The sequence below is a fragment of the Drosophila tropicalis genome, unplaced genomic scaffold (assembly GCF_018151085.1).
Source record: "Drosophila tropicalis isolate 14030-0801.00 unplaced genomic scaffold, ASM1815108v1 contig_527, whole genome shotgun sequence".
In the NCBI taxonomy this organism is placed as follows: Eukaryota; Metazoa; Arthropoda; class Insecta; order Diptera; family Drosophilidae; genus Drosophila; species Drosophila tropicalis.
Window position 1 is genome coordinate 89,090 of NW_027172999.1, and position 19,135 is coordinate 108,224.

General features: G+C 40.7%; 1 protein-coding gene and 1 long non-coding RNA gene across 2 annotated transcripts in view; one reads left to right on the plus strand and one right to left on the minus strand.

Moving 5' to 3' along the window:
• Positions 1 to 2,717, plus strand: part of LOC137574981 (uncharacterized) — a 56,661-nt gene extending 53,944 nt beyond the window's left edge. The window contains exons 3-4 of the long non-coding RNA XR_011032098.1: positions 1,652 to 2,432; positions 2,495 to 2,717. This is a non-coding gene — a long non-coding RNA (uncharacterized lncRNA). The remainder of the gene's footprint in view (positions 1 to 1,651; positions 2,433 to 2,494) is intronic.
• Positions 2,718 to 6,629: 3,912 nt separating this feature from the next.
• On the minus strand, positions 6,630 to 8,145 carry LOC137574984 (uncharacterized). Its single transcript, XM_068287402.1, has 2 exons — positions 6,884 to 8,145; positions 6,630 to 6,819 (listed from the first exon to the last, which is right to left on the minus strand). Exons 1-2 carry the CDS (start codon positions 8,141 to 8,143, stop codon positions 6,802 to 6,804), a joined length of 1,278 nt encoding a protein of 425 aa, XP_068143503.1. The 5' UTR covers positions 8,144 to 8,145; the 3' UTR covers positions 6,630 to 6,801.
• Between the last annotated feature and the right edge of the window lie 10,990 nt (positions 8,146 to 19,135).

Sequence of the window (19,135 nt, forward strand, 5' to 3'; positions counted from 1 at the left end):
CCTAGAATCATTCCCCAAACTCGGTTTATATACTCCAACAAATCATTAGACACCACTCTTATCTCTCAGTGTATGTGTGTTTGTAGATTATTTTTTTTTTTTTGCTTTTTTCATTTCGTTTTTTTATTTTGTGGCTAATAGCAAAATGTTGGTTATACGGCCCTGCTTCTAAGATATAGATAGCATTCGATATTCGCAGTACCGGCTGCAGTTGCAGTTGTTAGTTGGTTAGTTGTTCGAATGCCTTCCTTGAGAGATAATCAGGCAGGACTATCCAAAAGGGAGATTGCTCGACGGATAGGTCGTTTCGATTGTGCTGTGAGTAATTTTTTGAAGGATACAGCAAATTATGGAAAAAATAAAACAGGAGGCCCAAAATCAAAAATTTCGGATCGATCACAGCGACGGATCATAAGTTCTGCCTGCAACTCGATGAAGACGGCACGTGAAATCGCCAAAGAGTGTGGGCAAAGTGTGTCCCGCTGGACAATTCACAGGGTCTTGAAGAAGTCAAATGTGATAAAAAGACAAAAGCTTCAACCAGCACCTCGGTTGCTAGACCGACATATTGCTGGATGCCTGGAATTTGCCAGGATAAATATGGCAAGGGATTGGAAAAATGTACCAAAAACAAAGAATATATTTTTGGTACGTCGGTTTTGGAATTTTAATTATTTTATTTTTACAGACTATTTTTTCTGATGAAAAAAAGTTTAATTTGGATGGTCCCAATGGCTTGAATGGATATTGGAGGGATTTGCGAAAGGATCCACGATATTTCTCAAAGAGAGACTTCGGAGGCGGTTCTCTTATGGTCTGGGGTGCATTTTCTATTAATGGCTGCTTGGAATTAGCATTTCCCACCACCCGAATGAACTCTACGGAGTATGTTGAAGTGTTGCAAATGAACTTGGTGCCGGTAATTTACAGAAGAGGAGCAAGGAAGTGTGTATTCCAGCAGGATAATGCCGCTGTGCATCGAAGCCGGGAAACATTGCAGTGGTTGGCGACAAGGAAAATTGAAGTTTTAACATGGCCATCGTGCTCCCCCCACCTAAATCCAATGGAGAACCTATGGGGTATCCTAGTGCGGTATATCTACGACAAAAACAAGCAATACGACACAATACGAGAGCTGAAGGCCGCCGTTATAAGGGCTTGGGAACTAATTCCAACAAACACCCTTGAAAACTTAATTTCTAGTATGCCCAATCGCTTGTTCGAGCTAATCCAAAATAATGGAGGGTATACTCATTATTAAACCAAAAAAAAAAAAGTAGATCTAATTAGTTAGTAATAAGTATAAGACTTAATTCTAACTTTTTCTAAGTGCGCTTATAGTTATGCACCAGTCCAAAAACAGCATTTTTGAAGAAAACAAAAGTACCGTTATTATTGCTGTTTTTGTTTTGATCTCAAATAAATCTATTTTCAATTATGTATCTTTAATTCCTCATTTACACTTTTCCGCTATTCCGTCTATTTTAAACGCTACACTAAAAAAGGGGGGTGCGCTTATAGTTGTGCTCCACAGTGTATATGTGTATGCGTGCCGTGCTTTGTGAACTTATCTTTTCTTTATTACTAGAATTGCTTTACTTTCAGTTCTTCTAATAGTGTTATGGTTTACTAATCCTAATAATCCTTTCAGTTTATGTCGAAAAGAAATGTTACTGCGACCAGCAATCCATTCGATGGCCGTTATATACCCCGAATTGAGCATCTGGAGTGGATAAATGGAAAACTGAATTCAAATTATATGCATCTAAATGACTTGTGTTCCGGCCTATTTTTAGCTCTTTGATATCTTTAAATCTGATGAAGAAAGTGAAATGGGTAACCACTACGGATTTTGATCATATACAGAAATTCTGATTACTAAAGATGAGTTTCCATCGCACGTATGGGCAGAAGAATATTCCTGTACACTTGCTGATAAAGGGTACTCTTTAGGATCATTTGCGATTTGTTCGTTGGGTTTACAAGTTCTTCTTGATAATATTAACAATCATCTGCTGCAGTTAATTATGATACCCCGGCAAAAAGTAGACGCACTCTCCCAGTGGAGATCGTAAGCTCAGTCGCTATGCCAAGCGGACTTCAACACAATTCTCGCTTAAAATTACCTAATCGAAGATCTTGAATCCGGCTGCTACCATGCAACTTAGCGAGAGACCACAATTGAGAATCGCTTGAGTGCACCACTAGTTCAGCGCAAGCTAAGAGTCAGCAGATCATCAACGAGGACAAGCAAAAGATTTCCAAAACAAGTCGAAGACGGTTTCAATGAGGTTAAATTGCCTGAAATATGGAATAAGTCATAATAATCCGATTCCATATATATATCATTACATTCGACAAGCAATACTGATCAAGAGGTATCTAAACAGGTTAAGTCCACCGATGATACTGTGATAAATAATCAACAACAAGTAATTAAAACGCGCCGGAATTTAATTTTAACCTAGTTTTAAACACAATGATTTATTTACAGGCAAGTATTAACACACGATATGTTTCGGGCTAAAGTAAAACTGGAGTTAAAAGTGCTGGTGGTCGGCGTAACCGTATTCGCTTTTGGAAAAACATTTCTACCACTCCCTCCCTGCTGTTCACTCAGTGGCGTGAACACTAATGATGACAAATCAAGGCAACATGAAATCGCTTCGAAGTGGTTAATGAAAGGATTAAGCCACACTGATGGAAGATATACACGAATAGACTAACTTAGATTTCATATTTCATATATTATCTAAATATCAATTGTAAACTCTCTACTTTTTAAAGTAATTAATCCCTTGGGATTGATTTTATATTTCCGGATTTTATTTTTTTAATTAACATGCGGTCTTATTCACTATATTCAAGAGAGTGTGCCCGTACCCCGCCTTAGCGTATTATACCCTTTTAGTGTGCCCAAATTCGGTTATCGGGGAAATTCACTGAGACGAGGAGCGGGCTTATTTAAAATACTCCTAATGTTTACATTCGGCCAATCCTGACATTTGATCGACCTCGATCATACAATTCAACAAACATAAAACATACAATATACATATATACAATACATACAATATACATATAAATACTGCTTATCAGATACATATTACAAACAGAAACTCACAGTTTTATCACACGCATGCATCCACGGCTTGAGTCGGGCTGATTCTAAGATACCTTTGTAGGGCAATTGAGTAAGTTGACAATCGTCAATATCGGTGACTTCGTAACGGTCATTTGGAAGAACTCGATTTATTTTATAAGGACCACGGTATTTAGGAGCGAACTTTTTGCACGACCCGGGAGTGACATCTACATTGCGAATGGCAACAAAATCATTGACTCTATAGGATAATGGTGCCCTATGCCTTAAGGCGTACCGCTTTTCATTGCGCTCCTGCGATAATTGAATTTTCGCACTTGCCTCTTGCCTAGTGGCCTCAAGGTTACAGGGGTTTTCTGAACTAAATTTCTCGTCAAGATACTCGGTTAATTCGTCTACTAAGGGGCCTCGCTGATCGCAACCAAACAACAACATTGACGGAGTTTTACCGGTACTACACTGCACTGAGTTATTAATAGCGAACTCGACACGATTAACTAATTTATACCAATCGGCTTGGGCTAAAGGTTCTGACAGCTTTCCCAACATTGGGGTCAACACACGGTTCACACGTTCGACCTGCCCATTGGCTTGAGGGGCAGCAGTCGCTACTTTAATGTGGTCAATATTTCGATTTTCTACAAACTCAGCAAACTCAAACGACGTAAAACACGTACCTCTGTCGGATATAACTCTTCTTGGTCGGCTATAATAATCAAAATATTTTTCTAACGCGGCGGTTACTTCTTTGGTACTAGTGGAATTTACGGGATACAATTTGACAAACTTTGTAAATGCGTCAATCACTACCAAAAGGTGCTTTCTTTTTGATGTAACACTCGGTAAGGGACCTAAGTGGTCAACATGGATAGTATCAAATGGAATCGGACTTTTCGGAATACTATGCAAGGTTCTATTATGTATAGTTCTTGGAACACTATGTAGAATACACGGCAGACAATCTTTTATAAACGACTCAACCTTTGGATTCATTAATGGGAACCAGTACTTTTCTTTCAAATTGTTTACACATTTCTCAACGCCTAAATGACCTAGTTTCTCGTGACACCTTCTTATTAATTCCCCTTGCATGCGAGCCGGTGCATACAAACACAGTCTTTCCTTAGCATTTCTTTTGTACACTATACCATCTATTAACTCAAATCCAACATCATTGGATTTTTCTAACTTTTCTCTTAGTTTACGGATATCCGGATCTCTTATTTGTTCTGACTGCAATAATAAATCAACATCTTGCGGAGACGCACCCACTACACCAACCAGGTTTGCCGACTCATTTCGATCGAGCTGGTCACTTCTTTCGATTTGGTTACTCAATCTCGGATCAACAGAACTTTCATTTAAAGAAACGCAAGGTTTATTCTTAACCAGTTTTAGCCGACTTCTTTCTAAACATAGCTCACACGGTCTGAAACAACTCTTCGCTAAATGAACACACGGGTTTGTCCCGAACGGTCCTAAATAATTCTTCCCTAAAGGAGCACATGGTTCTATTTTACACGGGTTTATCTCACACGGGTCTATCTTACACGGGTTTTTCTCAAACGGGTCTATCTTACACGGGTTTTTCTCAAACGGGTCTATCTTACACGGGTTTTTCTCACACGGGTTTTTCTCACACAGGTCTATCTCACACGGTTTTGTCTCAAACGGTTTTATCTCACACGGGTCTATCTCACACGGTTTTACGCAACTTTCCTCAAAAGTAATATGCGGTTCACAAGGTTCAATTGGGGCATTCTGGTCTCTCTTCACTAATAAATCGCAAGGATCAAAATCACCTTCTACAATATTCTCTAACAACTCGGTTTGCCGACTTAATGCATCTACATGGCCCATGTTTGAACCGGGTCTGTGAGCAATGGTATAATCAAAGTTTTCCAATTCCAACGACCACCGCGCAATGCGGGGATTTATTGATTTTTTACTCAAGGTTTGGACCAATGAATTACAATCGGTAACGATCAAAAATGGTCTGTGTTCTAAATAAACGCGAAATCGGCGCACGGCATATATTATGGCCAAAGTTTCAAGCTCAAAACTGTGATAACGGGACTCGGCGGCTGTCGCCTTTCGGGAATAATAAGAGACTGGATGCATTTTGCCATCAGTCTGTCTTTGCATCAAAGAGGCACCGAAACCATTTGAACTGGCGTCAGTATGCAACTCAGTTTCGTAGTTAGGGTTAAAGATAGCTAATATGGGCGGACTGGATAAGGCGGATCTTAATGTAAGAAATACATTTTTAGCGGTTTTGTTCATCGGAAATGGACCACCTTGTTTAAGCAACTCAGTTAACGGTTTAGCTATGCTGGAGAAATTCGGAACAAATTTGCGAAAATAAGAGAATAAGCCTAAGCACGAGTGTAACGCTTTGCTGTTAAGTGGTTCTGGGTATTCTTGAATAGCTTTTAAATGTGTATTATTTGGTAAAATTCCCTTTTCACTGACTTCATATCCTAAATAATCTATGCTCTTCTGTAGGAAAATGCTTTTCTTCAAATTGAGCTCTAAATTGTACTGAATAAAACGATCTAACAGTTTTGCTAACAACTTAAGATGCTGATCTACGGTGCGGGTGGCAAGAATAATGTCGTCCATATATACTACAAGTTCTCGATCTCTAATCATATCACTAAGTATGTTCGATATAAATCTCTGAAATACAGCTGGTCCGTTCTTTAGACCAAAAGGCATTCTCAGATATTCGAACTGCCCATCGGGTGTAACGAATGCTGTGTATTTAATTGAATCCTCTTCCATGCCTACATGGTAAAAGCCACTTTTCAAATCTATGACGGAGAAAACGGTCTTGCTCTCCAGGTATTCTAGGCAATCTTCTATCAAAGGCAATGGAAAATTATCCCTCACAGTCTTCTTATTTAAACCTCGATAATCAACGCACATTCGTATATTGCCATCCTTTTTTCGCACTAGGACGATGGCGGACGCATAGGGGGAGTTGCTTGGTCGGATTACATTATTGGCTAACAACTCACTAACCGTTTTAGAAACGATTCCTCTTTCATAATATGATAACCTTCTAGGACTACTATGAAATGGTGTTGTATCTGTCAGACATATTCTCATCATATATTTAGGCAACCCGTAATTAATTGAAAATCGGTCAATGTAATGCTCATGCACAATGTCTCGGCACTCACGCATCGCGCCTAATCCAAATTCACTGCCAACAGTAGTATTCCCGGTATCTGACAGCGTTGCACAAACAGTTTGCAACTCTGTTAGCCATTCTCGAAACGGGGATGCATTCGTGTTTACATTAGGGTTATTACAATTATTATCTAGATCAGTGGTGTTATTACTAATGGTATTATGCTTAGGATATTTAGTAAACAGGGATGCACAGAAGGATTTGTAAACAAAAGCAATGGTACTCTTTAATGATGCAGAATTCTTTTCATACTTTCTTACATTTTCAATCAATGAGAACTTAAGACCTATTTTATTCAAGGCGTCTCTACCAAGAAGTAGTTGCGTCGGCATAATATTATCGGGAATAACTAAAAATTGAATTTCATAATATTTTTTGCAAAACAGAACTAAACATTTGACTGTTCCAAAAGTCAGAATAGAGCCACCGCTCAGTCCATGAAAAGAACTTTTAACTAATTTATCGCAATCTAAATGCGGCATCAACGCTCTACTGGCAAAACTTACTGGGCTTCCGGAATCTAATAGGGCAAAAATATTATTAACATCAGTGCATCCCTCTTTACAAGATATTCTTAAACTTACTAATTGAATAAATGACTTATCATCAATGGTGTCCGGGTCTTCACTAGAGCTCATGGCGGCGATCTGGGTTCGCATTGGACAATTCCGGTACTGATGGCCCACTTTGAAGCACCGATAGCAACTTCCTTTTGGTCTCTCCGGGCGTGGACAGTCAAACATTAAGTGACCAATCTGGCGGCAATTGAAACATCTCTTATCCTTTGCAGCAGGCGTAATGGCCTGCAAACGGTCTGAAGTCTGACGAGCCTGAGGAACGTAGTTTTTGGCTGGTGGCTGAACTGATTGAAAACGCATCATCTTCTCTCGCAATTCATTCAGAGAAGTACAATAATACAAAGGAGCTGACAATCCGGTTCGATCTTGTAGTCCGTCAACAATGTATTTGACCACATCGGTGTCTTCAAAATTGCCCTGCTGAGCAATATTTCGCATAATGATGAAATACTGCAAGAGTGACTCTCCTTTGCCAATTGAGCGCTTCCTCATCTGGTTAGCAATCTCGTAGTTTGTCATTTGTAGGCCAAATACCTTCACAAGGGCATCCTTCAGCTCGCTCCAGGTTGTAGTCTTTTCATATGTCATGTATGCTTTAGCAGATCCCTCCAGCAGTCGGTTGCCCAACGACCAACATTGGGCATCACTCAGTACATACACTCTTGCTGCTTTCTCCAGCTCACGAATCCATACGTGAATGGACAGATCACCATCACCAGAGAATTTAGGTACAGTAGTTTCGACATCTTTCAAGTTCATGCGGCAATTATATTGCGGTCCGCCTAAGTTCTCCTCCAGCTCCATAACACGTGTTTTTAGCTCCGCCAGGTTTTTACGTGCTGTATACAATTCGATGCTACTAAGAATCGAAGACAATTCGTCGGTTTCGCTCGCTTGTGCGCTTTCACGAACATGCACGTTCGCGTCTGGTCCTACAGAGGTCTCACGAGACATCGTCGGCGACTGGTTAGCACCCACTTGATCCGGTGTACTTGGCTGCTCAATGTTTCCCACGCCGCGCTGCTCAATAAGAGGCTCCGGACCAACATCCACAAGTTGTCCGGCAAGCACATTTGCAGACACTGCTGGGCTGACTGCCTGCTCTTCGGGTACATCACTCTCTCCAGACTGATTCTGTGCCATGACTTGTTTTACCAATGCTCGCAATTGGTAAATTGACGCTTCTTTGTCGCAAGGTACTTCCTTGGCCGCTAGCAACTCAAACAATGCGGTTTTGTTTAATTTAATAATCTCGGTGTATTTCATGAAAATACGTTTTTTAGGGCAAACTCCACACCTGATTTGTAAACTCTCTACTTTTTAAAGTAATTAATCCCTTGGGATTGATTTTATATTTCCGGATTTTATTTATTTTCAAATTAAGTGCACATGCGGTCTTATTCACTATATTCAAGAGAGTGTGCCCGTACCCCGCCTTAGCGTATTATACCCTTTTAGTGTGCCCAAATTCGGTTATCGGGGAAATTCACTGAGACGAGGAGCGGGCTTATTTAAAATACTCCTAATGTTTACATTCGGCCAATCCTGACATTTGATCGACCTCGATCATACAATTCAACAAACATAAAACATACAATATACATATATACAATACATACAATATACATATAAATACTGCTTATCAGATACATATTACAAACAGAAACTCACAGTTTTATCACACGCATGCATCCACGGCTTGAGTCGGGCTGATTCTAAGATACCTTTGTAGGGCAATTGAGTAAGTTGACAATCGTCAATATCGGTGACTTCGTAACGGTCATTTGGAAGAACTCGATTTATTTTATAAGGACCACGGTATTTAGGAGCGAACTTTTTGCACGACCCGGGAGTGACATCTACATTGCGAATGGCAACAAAATCATTGACTCTATAGGATAATGGTGCCCTATGCCTTAAGGCGTACCGCTTTTCATTGCGCTCCTGCGATAATTGAATTTTCGCACTTGCCTCTTGCCTAGTGGCCTCAAGGTTACAGGGGTTTTCTGAACTAAATTTCTCGTCAAGATACTCGGTTAATTCGTCTACTAAGGGGCCTCGCTGATCGCAACCAAACAACAACATTGACGGAGTTTTACCGGTACTACACTGCACTGAGTTATTAATAGCGAACTCGACACGATTAACTAATTTATACCAATCGGCTTGGGCTAAAGGTTCTGACAGCTTTCCCAACATTGGGGTCAACACACGGTTCACACGTTCGACCTGCCCATTGGCTTGAGGGGCAGCAGTCGCTACTTTAATGTGGTCAATATTTCGATTTTCTACAAACTCAGCAAACTCAAACGACGTAAAACACGTACCTCTGTCGGATATAACTCTTCTTGGTCGGCTATAATAATCAAAATATTTTTCTAACGCGGCGGTTACTTCTTTGGTACTAGTGGAATTTACGGGATACAATTTGACAAACTTTGTAAATGCGTCAATCACTACCAAAAGGTGCTTTCTTTTGGTTGTAACACTCGGTAAGGGACCTAAGTGGTCAACATGGATAGTATCAAATGGAATCGGACTTTTCGGAATACTATGCAAGGTTCTATTATGTATAGTTCTTGGAACACTATGTAGAATACACGGCAGACAATCTTTTATAAACGACTCAACCTTTGGATTCATTAATGGGAACCAGTACTTTTCTTTCAAATTGTTTACACATTTCTCAACGCCTAAATGACCTAGTTTCTCGTGACACCTTCTTATTAATTCCCCTTGCATGCGAGCCGGTGCATACAAACACAGTCTTTCCTTAGCATTTCTTTTGTACACTATACCATCTATTAACTCAAATCCAACATCATTGGATTTTTCTAACTTTTCTCTTAGTTTACGGATATCCGGATCTCTTATTTGTTCTGACTGCAATAATAAATCAACATCTTGCGGAGACGCACCCACTACACCAACCAGGTTTGCCGACTCATTTCGATCGAGCTGGTCACTTCTTTCGATTTGGTTACTCAATCTCGGATCAACAGAACTTTCATTTAAAGAAACGCAAGGTTTATTCTTAACCAGTTTTAGCCGACTTCTTTCTAAACATAGCTCACACGGTCTGAAACAAATCTTCGCTAAATGAACACACGGGTTTGTCCCGAACGGTCCTAAATAATTCTTCCCTAAAGGAGCACATGGTTCTATTTTACACGGGTTTATCTCACACGGGTCTATCTTACACGGGTTTTTCTCAAACGGGTCTATCTTACACGGGTTTTTCTCAAACGGGTCTATCTTACACGGGTTTTTCTCACACGGGTTTTTCTCACACAGGTCTATCTCACACGGTTTTGTCTCAAACGGTTTTATCTCACACGGGTCTATCTCACACGGTTTTACGCAACTTTCCTCAAAAGTAATATGCGGTTCACAAGGTTCAATTGGGGCATTCTGGTCTCTCTTCACTAATAAATCGCAAGGATCAAAATCACCTTCTACAATATTCTCTAACAACTCGGTTTGCCGACTTAATGCATCTACATGGCCCATGTTTGAACCGGGTCTGTGAGCAATGGTATAATCAAAGTTTTCCAATTCCAACGACCACCGCGCAATGCGGGGATTTATTGATTTTTTACTCAAGGTTTGGACCAATGAATTACAATCGGTAACGATCAAAAATGGTCTGTGTTCTAAATAAACGCGAAATCGGCGCACGGCATATATTATGGCCAAAGTTTCAAGCTCAAAACTGTGATAACGGGACTCGGCGGCTGTCGCCTTTCGGGAATAATAAGAGACTGGATGCATTTTGCCATCAGTCTGTCTTTGCATCAAAGAGGCACCGAAGCCATTTGAACTGGCGTCAGTATGCAACTCAGTTTCGTAGTTAGGGTTAAAGATAGCTAATACGGGCGGACTGGATAAGGCGGATCTTAATGTAAGAAATACATTTTTAGCGGTTTTGTTCATCGGAAATGGACCACCTTGTTTAAGCAACTCAGTTAACGGTTTAGCTATGCTGGAGAAATTCGGAACAAATTTGCGAAAATAAGAGAATAAGCCTAAGCACGAGTGTAACGCTTTGCTGTTAAGTGGTTCTGGGTATTCTTGAATAGCTTTTAAATGTGTATTATTTGGTAAAATTCCCTTTTCACTGACTTCATATCCTAAATAATCTATGCTCTTCTGTAGGAAAATGCTTTTCTTCAAATTGAGCTCTAAATTGTACTGAATAAAACGATCTAACAGTTTTGCTAACAACTTAAGATGCTGATCTACAGTGCGGGTGGCAAGAATAATGTCGTCCATATATACTACAAGTTCTCGATCTCTAATCATATCACTAAGTATGTTCGATATAAATCTCTGAAATACAGCTGGTCCGTTCTTTAGACCAAAAGGCATTCTCAGATATTCGAACTGCCCATCGGGTGTAACGAATGCTGTGTATTTAATTGAATCCTCTTCCATGCCTACATGGTAAAAGCCACTTTTCAAATCTATGACGGAGAAAACGGTCTTGCTCTCCAGGTATTCTAGGCAATCTTCTATCAAAGGCAATGGAAAATTATCCCTCACAGTCTTCTTATTTAAACCTCGATAATCAACGCACATTCGTATATTGCCATCCTTTTTTCGCACTAGGACGATGGCGGACGCATAGGGGGAGTTGCTTGGTCGGATTACATTATTGGCTAACAACTCACTAACCGTTTTAGAAACGATTCCTCTTTCATAATATGATAACCTTCTAGGACTACTATGAAATGGTGTTGTATCTGTCAGACATATTCTCATCATATATTTAGGCAACCCGTAATTAATTGAAAATCGGTCAATGTAATGCTCATGCACAATGTCTCGGCACTCACGCATCGCGCCTAATCCAAATTCACTGCCAACAGTAGTATTCCCGGTATCTGACAGCGTTGCACAAACAGTTTGCAACTCTGTTAGCCATTCTCGAAACGGGGATGCATTTCGTGTTTTCATTAGGGTTATTACAATTATTATCTAGATCAAGGTGTTATTACTAATGCAGTTTGCTATGGGATATTTAGATATTTAGTAAACAGGGATGCCGCGGGATTTGTAAAACAAAAGCAATGGTAATCTTTATGATGCGATTCTTTTTCAATGATGGAATTTTTTCATACTTTCTTACATTTTCAATCAATGAGAACTTAAGACCTATTTTATGTAAACTCTCTACTTTTTAAAGTAATTAATCCCTTGGGATTGATTTTATATTTCCGGATTTTATTTATTTTTTCAAATTAAGTGCACATGCGGTCTTATTGACTATATTCAAAGCGAGTGTGCCCGTACCCCGCCTTAGCGTATTATACCCTTTTAGTGTGCCCAAATTCGGTTATCGGGGAAATTCACTGAGACGAGGAGCGGGCTTATTTAAAATATTCCTAATGTTTACATTCGGCCAATCCTGACATTTGATCGACCTCGATCAAACAATTCAACAAACATACAACATACAATATACATATATACAATACATACAATATACATATAAATACTGCTTATCAGATACATATTACAAACAGAAACTCACAGTTTTATGACACGCATGCATCCACGGCTTGAGTCGGGCTGATTCTAAGATACCTTTGTAGGGCAATTGAGTAAGTTGACAATCGTCAATATCGGTGACTTCGTAACGGTCATTTGGAAGAACTCGATTTAATTTATAAGGACCACGGTATTTAGGAGCGAACTTTTTGCACGACCCGGGAGTGACATCTACAATGCGAATGGCAACAAAATCATTGACTCTATAGGATAATGGTGCCCTATGCCTTAAGGCGTACCGCTTTTCATTGCGCTCCTGCGATAATTGAATTTTCGCACTTGCCTCTTGCCTAGTGGCCTCAAGGTTACAGGGGTTTTCTGAACTAAATTTCTCGTCAAGATACTCGGTTAATTCGTCTACTAAGGGGCCTCGCTGATCGCAACCAAACAACAACATTGACGGAGTTTTACCGGTACTACACTGCACTGAGTTATTAATAGCGAACTCGACACGATTAACTAATTTATACCAATCGGCTTGGGCTAAAGGTTCTGACAGCAATAATAAATCAACATCTTGCGGAGACGCACCCACTACACCAACCAGGTTTTTACGTGCTGTATACAATTCGATGCTACTAAGAATCGAAGACAATTCGTCGGTTTCGCTCGCTTGTGCGCTTTCACGAACATGCACGTTCGCGTCTGGTCCTACAGAGGTCTCACGAGACATCGTCGGCGACTGGTTAGCACCCACTTGATCCGGTGTACTTGGCTGCTCAATGTTTCCCACGCCGCGCTGCTCAATAAGAGGCTCCGGACCAACATCCACAAGTTGTCCGGCAAGCACATTTGCAGACACTGCTGGGCTGACTGCCTGCTCTTCGGGTACATCACTCTCTCCAGACTGATTCTGTGCCATGACTTGTTTTACCAATGCTCGCAATTGGTAAATTGACGCTTCTTTGTCGCAAGGTACTTCCTTGGCCGCTAGCAACTCAAACAATGCGGTTTTGTTTAATTTAATAATCTCGGTGTATTTCATGAAAATACGTTCTTTAGGGCAAACTCCACACCTGATTTGTAAACTCTCTACTTTTTAAAGTAATTAATCCCTTGGGATTGATTTTATATTTCCGGATTTTATTTATTTTTTTCAAATTAAGTGCACATGCGCTCTTATTGACTATATTCAAGCGAGTGTGCCCGTACCCCGCCTTAGCGTATTATACCCTTTTAGTGTGCCCAAATTCGGTTATCGGGGAAATTCACTGAGACGAGGAGCGGGCATATTTAAAATATTCCTAATGTTTACAGTATGTAACCCAATTATAGATATCGATGGCTCATCAGTCATAAGTAGATCAGTAAACAATAAAGACCTAGTTAAATTAGCTGCTATGGTTAGCTATTATCAATAAAGACGTATTTTGCTGACCTAACACTATGTCGAACTATGCACTGGTGAGCTCGCTATTTTGTACTATAAAAGAATTGCATTATTCTTAGTAAGATCAGATACCAATTGTAGGTACATCGGGTGTGCATCGCTATGTCTTTGGCCCCCATCTCTACCTTTGTAATCTCACTCCGAGGTCCACCCAATTTATGTGTTGGTTGCGACAACCTTTAGTCACTGGTTTATGTGCTAGTGCCTATATATATATAAATAAATAAACATTTAATAACTTCAAGAAATACTAACGTCTTTCATTGAACAATATGGTAAAATCGAGCCATGTGTGTGCTTGGTTATGTAGCTTGCTTGGATGTTGAGGCTACATACTGAAAATTTTGGTCATCATTAATGTTGTGCAACTCAACTCTTTTTTTATTTGATTACTGTTGTTTGTGTTGGATTTTGCAGACTGGTTAGAGAAGTTGGAATTTCTAGTTTGGGTACTATAGTTTCCCCAATTTTTCTGTCTCTGTCGGTCACTTTGTTGTTCATTGTCGTACTTTTTTTGTTTAAATGGTCTTTGATTGTTGTTACTGTAATTATTTGTTTTTCCCTCTTGAGACCAATTTCTCTCCCTTTTTTATTGGTTTCGGGGCCCAAACGATTCCGAATTTCGACCATTATACGTTGTTCTTTCAAAGCTCTGATTTATTCGCCTAGCTTCTCTTTGACTAGTATAAACTTTGTTTTCCGCAATTGATTTTTCATTTGCTGTAACGATATCCGTGGGGTCTCTGCCTCGAACTATTGAACCTAAAGGTCCACGAAATCCCTTCAGGAAAGTGGTTAGGCATTGGTTAAGAAACAATTCTTTCTTTGTTTGTATGATAGTTGGATTGGTATCCTTTTGGTCAATGATGGTTAGTAGAGCTCTTTGAATATTTGTGATTTTTTTCGTATAATAATTCTACCGGATGGCTTTGCAGTGTTAATATTTCAAGTTCGGCTATTAGATTATACTCGGTTCTTTTATCGACAAAGTGTTTAATTAAGGTATCTTTAATTTCATTCCAATTAAGTGGCACATTTGATTGATACAAGACTTCATGAGCTTTAGCCTGAATTTTGTTCCTGATTGCTCTCAAAATCATGACCCTTTCAGGTGTCTGGGCTGCTCCTTTAATAAGCATTAAAAACTCCTTAACATTGGTAATGAATTCTTTTAGTCCCTCTTTATTTCCCTCATATACAGGCATAGACTGAATCAATTGTAATAAACCGGATATCTTAAACCCACCCAATGGCTCTTGTGTTTGGGGGCCAGTGGGTTGGGATGGAGGAATCTCCTGATCTAAAGTCATTGATAATTCGAAACTCATTGGTAATTCGAAAACTTCTTTTTTTTTGAATTTGTTTTTGTTACTATCTAGTCTCTTAGATAGTGTTTTTTACTTTTTAACTTAATCGTAGCTTAATATATCTTTCTTACTTATGTTTTATTGTAATTAGTGTTATGTGTGAGCAAGGTGTCTTTCCTTTTTTTTTTGAATCTGTCGACGCACGAATTGTTGTCCCTCCGTGTGGCAAGCGATGAAATGATGGGTTTAAATATTTCTTGGTTTATTTCGCGGTTGTGCTGAAGCTAGCTGAGATTGTTGCTCGTTGCAGTAGCCCCAACTAAGGGCGAAGAGTCATCAGCCGTGAATTTCACCAGATTAAGCTATGACACACCTTGTTAATAAAAAAAAATTATTTATTTTTTTTTTGAATAGGCAAGATTTTATGTGTATTCAACATCTTTATTGTTGTTTCAAAATTGATATATAGTTTGTTGTTTTTTTTTTTTTTTTTTTTTTTTTTTTTTTTTTTTTTTTTTTGTGTTTTGTGTTTTTTTTTTTTTTTTTTATTAGCTCTGTCCAATACAGTAGGTTCCGGTTACACATACACACAAACTTGTGCGCACATATAACCGTCTAGCCAAAGTATCCAATTACTGGATCTTCAGCTGCTACCTCCCTCCCTCTTATAGCCTCGGAGAGTTTAGCGCCGTGATAGACGAATTGGCAGACCAGATTCGCAGCCACAGGCCGGCAATTGTTGCCGGAGATTTTAACGCCTGGGCATCAGAATGGGGTAGTGCATCAACCAATGCAAGAGGCCAAACTCTACTAGAAGCTTTTGCCACACTTGATCTGGCACTTCTAAACACAGGCGAGGAATACACATTTCAACGGGGCAATATCGGCTCGACGATTGACCTTACTTTTGTAAGCAATGCACTTTGCCCTTACGCACGGTGGGAAGTGAGCGATGCCTACATGGCCAGTGATCACAAGGCAATCCTATGCACTATCGAGGGCCGGCGTAGATACGACAGACCAACAGCGAGACCCCAGCGGTACAACACAAAACGCATGGACATGCAAAACTTCACCAGCACACTAGTTCAGAATGTCAACACCGCCACATCGGCAAGAGGACTATTCGAATGGCTGCGTAACGCATGCGAGTCCAGCATGCCGCGTAAAAATACCTGCCCAAGGGAACACATACCGACATACTGGTGGAATGATGAGATCGCCAACCTTCGCAAGGAATGTCATATAGCCAGAAGGAGACACCAACGGAATCGAGTTAGCGATGATTGCGAAACTCTCCGCATAGAATTCGAGCAGAAGCGCAGGGACCTCAAACTGGCAATTCGCCGCAGCAAAAGGAGATGCTTCAATGACCTTCTTGTAGAAGCGGAAAACGATGTATGGGGCAGACCGTACAAAATCGTGATGAAGAGGCTAAAAACCAACCAAAGGACAGAGCCCCACTCTGTTGATGACATGGACCGCATAGTAGGAGAACTTTTCCCCCCCCAGCCACCCATCAATAGTCCCGCAGCACCAATGGATGTGGAAACTATACCTCCAATAAGTGTACGGGAGTTACTGGCAGCTGTTGCGCGAACCAGAGTCAGGTCGTCCCCGGGCCTCGATTGCATCCCCAACGAAGCTCTAAAAATTGCGGCGTACCAGCATCCGGATATATTCGCGTCTGTATTCAACAAATGCATTAATGACGGAGTCTTCCCAGATCTGTACAAGAGACAAAAGCTTGTGCTGCTACCAAAGCCAAGAAAGCAAGCCGGCGAAGCCACAGCATACAGACCTATATGCCTTCTGGACACGACAGGCAAAGTGCTTGAAAGAATCCTAGCGGATAGACTAGATGAGGCACTACATTCTGCCAACGCACTGTCGGATAACCAATTTGGCTTCCGAAAGGGGCGATCTACTATCGACGCTATCCAAAAAGTGGTGAGCATAGCACGCAATGCAATAGCCGGTGATCGATGGAAAGGAGGTGCCAAGAAGTATTGCATTATAGCCACTTTAGATGTGAAAAATGCATTTAATTCGGCAAGGTGGCCTTGCATTCTAGATGCCCTGCGAAATTTCGGCATACCACACTATCTATGGAAGGTAATAAGTAGTTACTTTTCCAATAGAAGTCTACACGCAGACACACTTGAAGGAGAGAAAATATACAACATCACTGGAGGTGTCCCACAGGGTTCGGTTCTGGGACCCCTGCTTTGGAATGCTATGTATAACGGCGTCCTAAATTTGGAATTGCCTGCTGGGGTCGAGATTGTAGGCTTTGCTGATGACGTAGCCGTAGTAAGTGTGGCAAAAAATCTGAGCGAAGTAGAGACAATGTGCTCGAACGGGATCGCTCGAGTGCAACAATGGCTGGCTACAACGGGCCTTCTTCTGGCCGAAAATAAAACAGAAGCTGTTCTTGTAAGCAGTAGGAAAAAGGTGGAGACAGCAAGTATACAGGTCGGCGGCACGCAGATTAAAACAAAAAAGGCAATAAAGTACCTTGGAGTACTCATCGATACAAGGCTCAACTTCAAAGATCACCTCTCGGCAACGGCCAAAAAGGCCAGAATAACTTGCTCTGCCTTATCACGCTTGATGCCCAACACAAGAGGACCAAGCCAGAGCCGAAAAACGCTGTGGCATGGCGTAATCAAGGCAACCATGCTTTACGGCGCGCCCGTTTGGGCAGAAGCAATGTCCACAAAATCGTACGCCAGAGAATTGGACTCAATATTTAGAATCAGCGCACTAAGGGTCTGCTGCGGATTTCGTACGATTTCAGGTATCGCAGCCATGGTACTAGCAAGCGCAATCCCAGTCGGAATCCTGGCCGATGAATCCAAAAGACTCTTTTGGGCACTAAAAGAGCCAAACTTAGTGCCAACCGAAAAAGAATTGCTACGGGTCCAGGCGCGCGAAATAAGTATAGCAAGGTGGCAATCGCTATGGGATATGTCGCAAAAAGGCAGATGGACCCATCGGCTAATCCCAAGCCTAAAAGACTGGTTGGCCAGGGCCCATGGAGAAGTCAACTTCTTCTCGACGCAACTTCTGAGCGGTCACGGGTGCTTCCGTGGCTACCTACACCGGTTTAGACACGCATCAAGCCCAGAGTGCGCATGGTGCGCCAATGGAGAAGACGAGACGGCCGAACATGTCCTCTTCAAGTGCGCACGCTTCGAAACCGAGAGAGAACACCTCGAGGCGGAACTCGGGGAGCAAATCACGGTATCCAACTTGGTCCCAATGATGATTCGTCGCAGGGAAAACTGGGAGGCATTCAACGAGTTCGCGGCTATCGCCATGACTGAGCTCCGCAGAGTGGAGCAGCTGAGTCGAGTCGAATGACCTGAGAGCAGGAAGCGGGTGGAAGCACGCCTGTGTGAAGCAATACCCTCGCTGGCAGTACCACACAAGCTACTTCCCCTCGCAAACTTTTTTCCAAATTTCCTTTCCTTCTTTGTATATATTTCTATCACTTAATAAATGAATTAAAAAAAAAAAAAAAAACATATAACCGTCTAGCGCAACAAGAACACGAAAAAAATTTGTACAACAACTTATGTGTTGGTTTAAACAGCTTATGTGTCGTTTAACTATTTGTTCTCTTTTTTTTTTTTTTTTTGAGTATGAAAACCAGAGGCTGGCTTGCCCCCTTTTACTTTGGAGGGTCCCTTGGGAATCACAAAGTTGGGGGAAAGTTATACTATTTTTATAAAAGTGTTTTTTGTTTATAGTTTTACATATTTTATTTGAATCAATTTTGTTGTTTTTTTTTTTTTTATATCTATATATATACATATACATTACCCCTTTCACTTTCGGCTAATATTGCTGGGCCTTTGCTCGCACCAGTTGACAAACTTGAAGCATTCGAATTTTACAGCTTGTTGTTTAATTTGCACATACTTTGACTTCTGTCTACTTTTCTTTTATATTTTTTTTTTTTTTTGAAGATCGATGCTGCTTCCAAGGCGGTTGAAATTTGAATGA

Excerpts from the sequence above, each read along its gene's own strand:
- LOC137574984 (XM_068287402.1), bottom strand. The coding sequence starts at position 8,143 with ATGAAATACACCGAGATTATTAAATTAAACAAAACCGCATTGTTTGAG.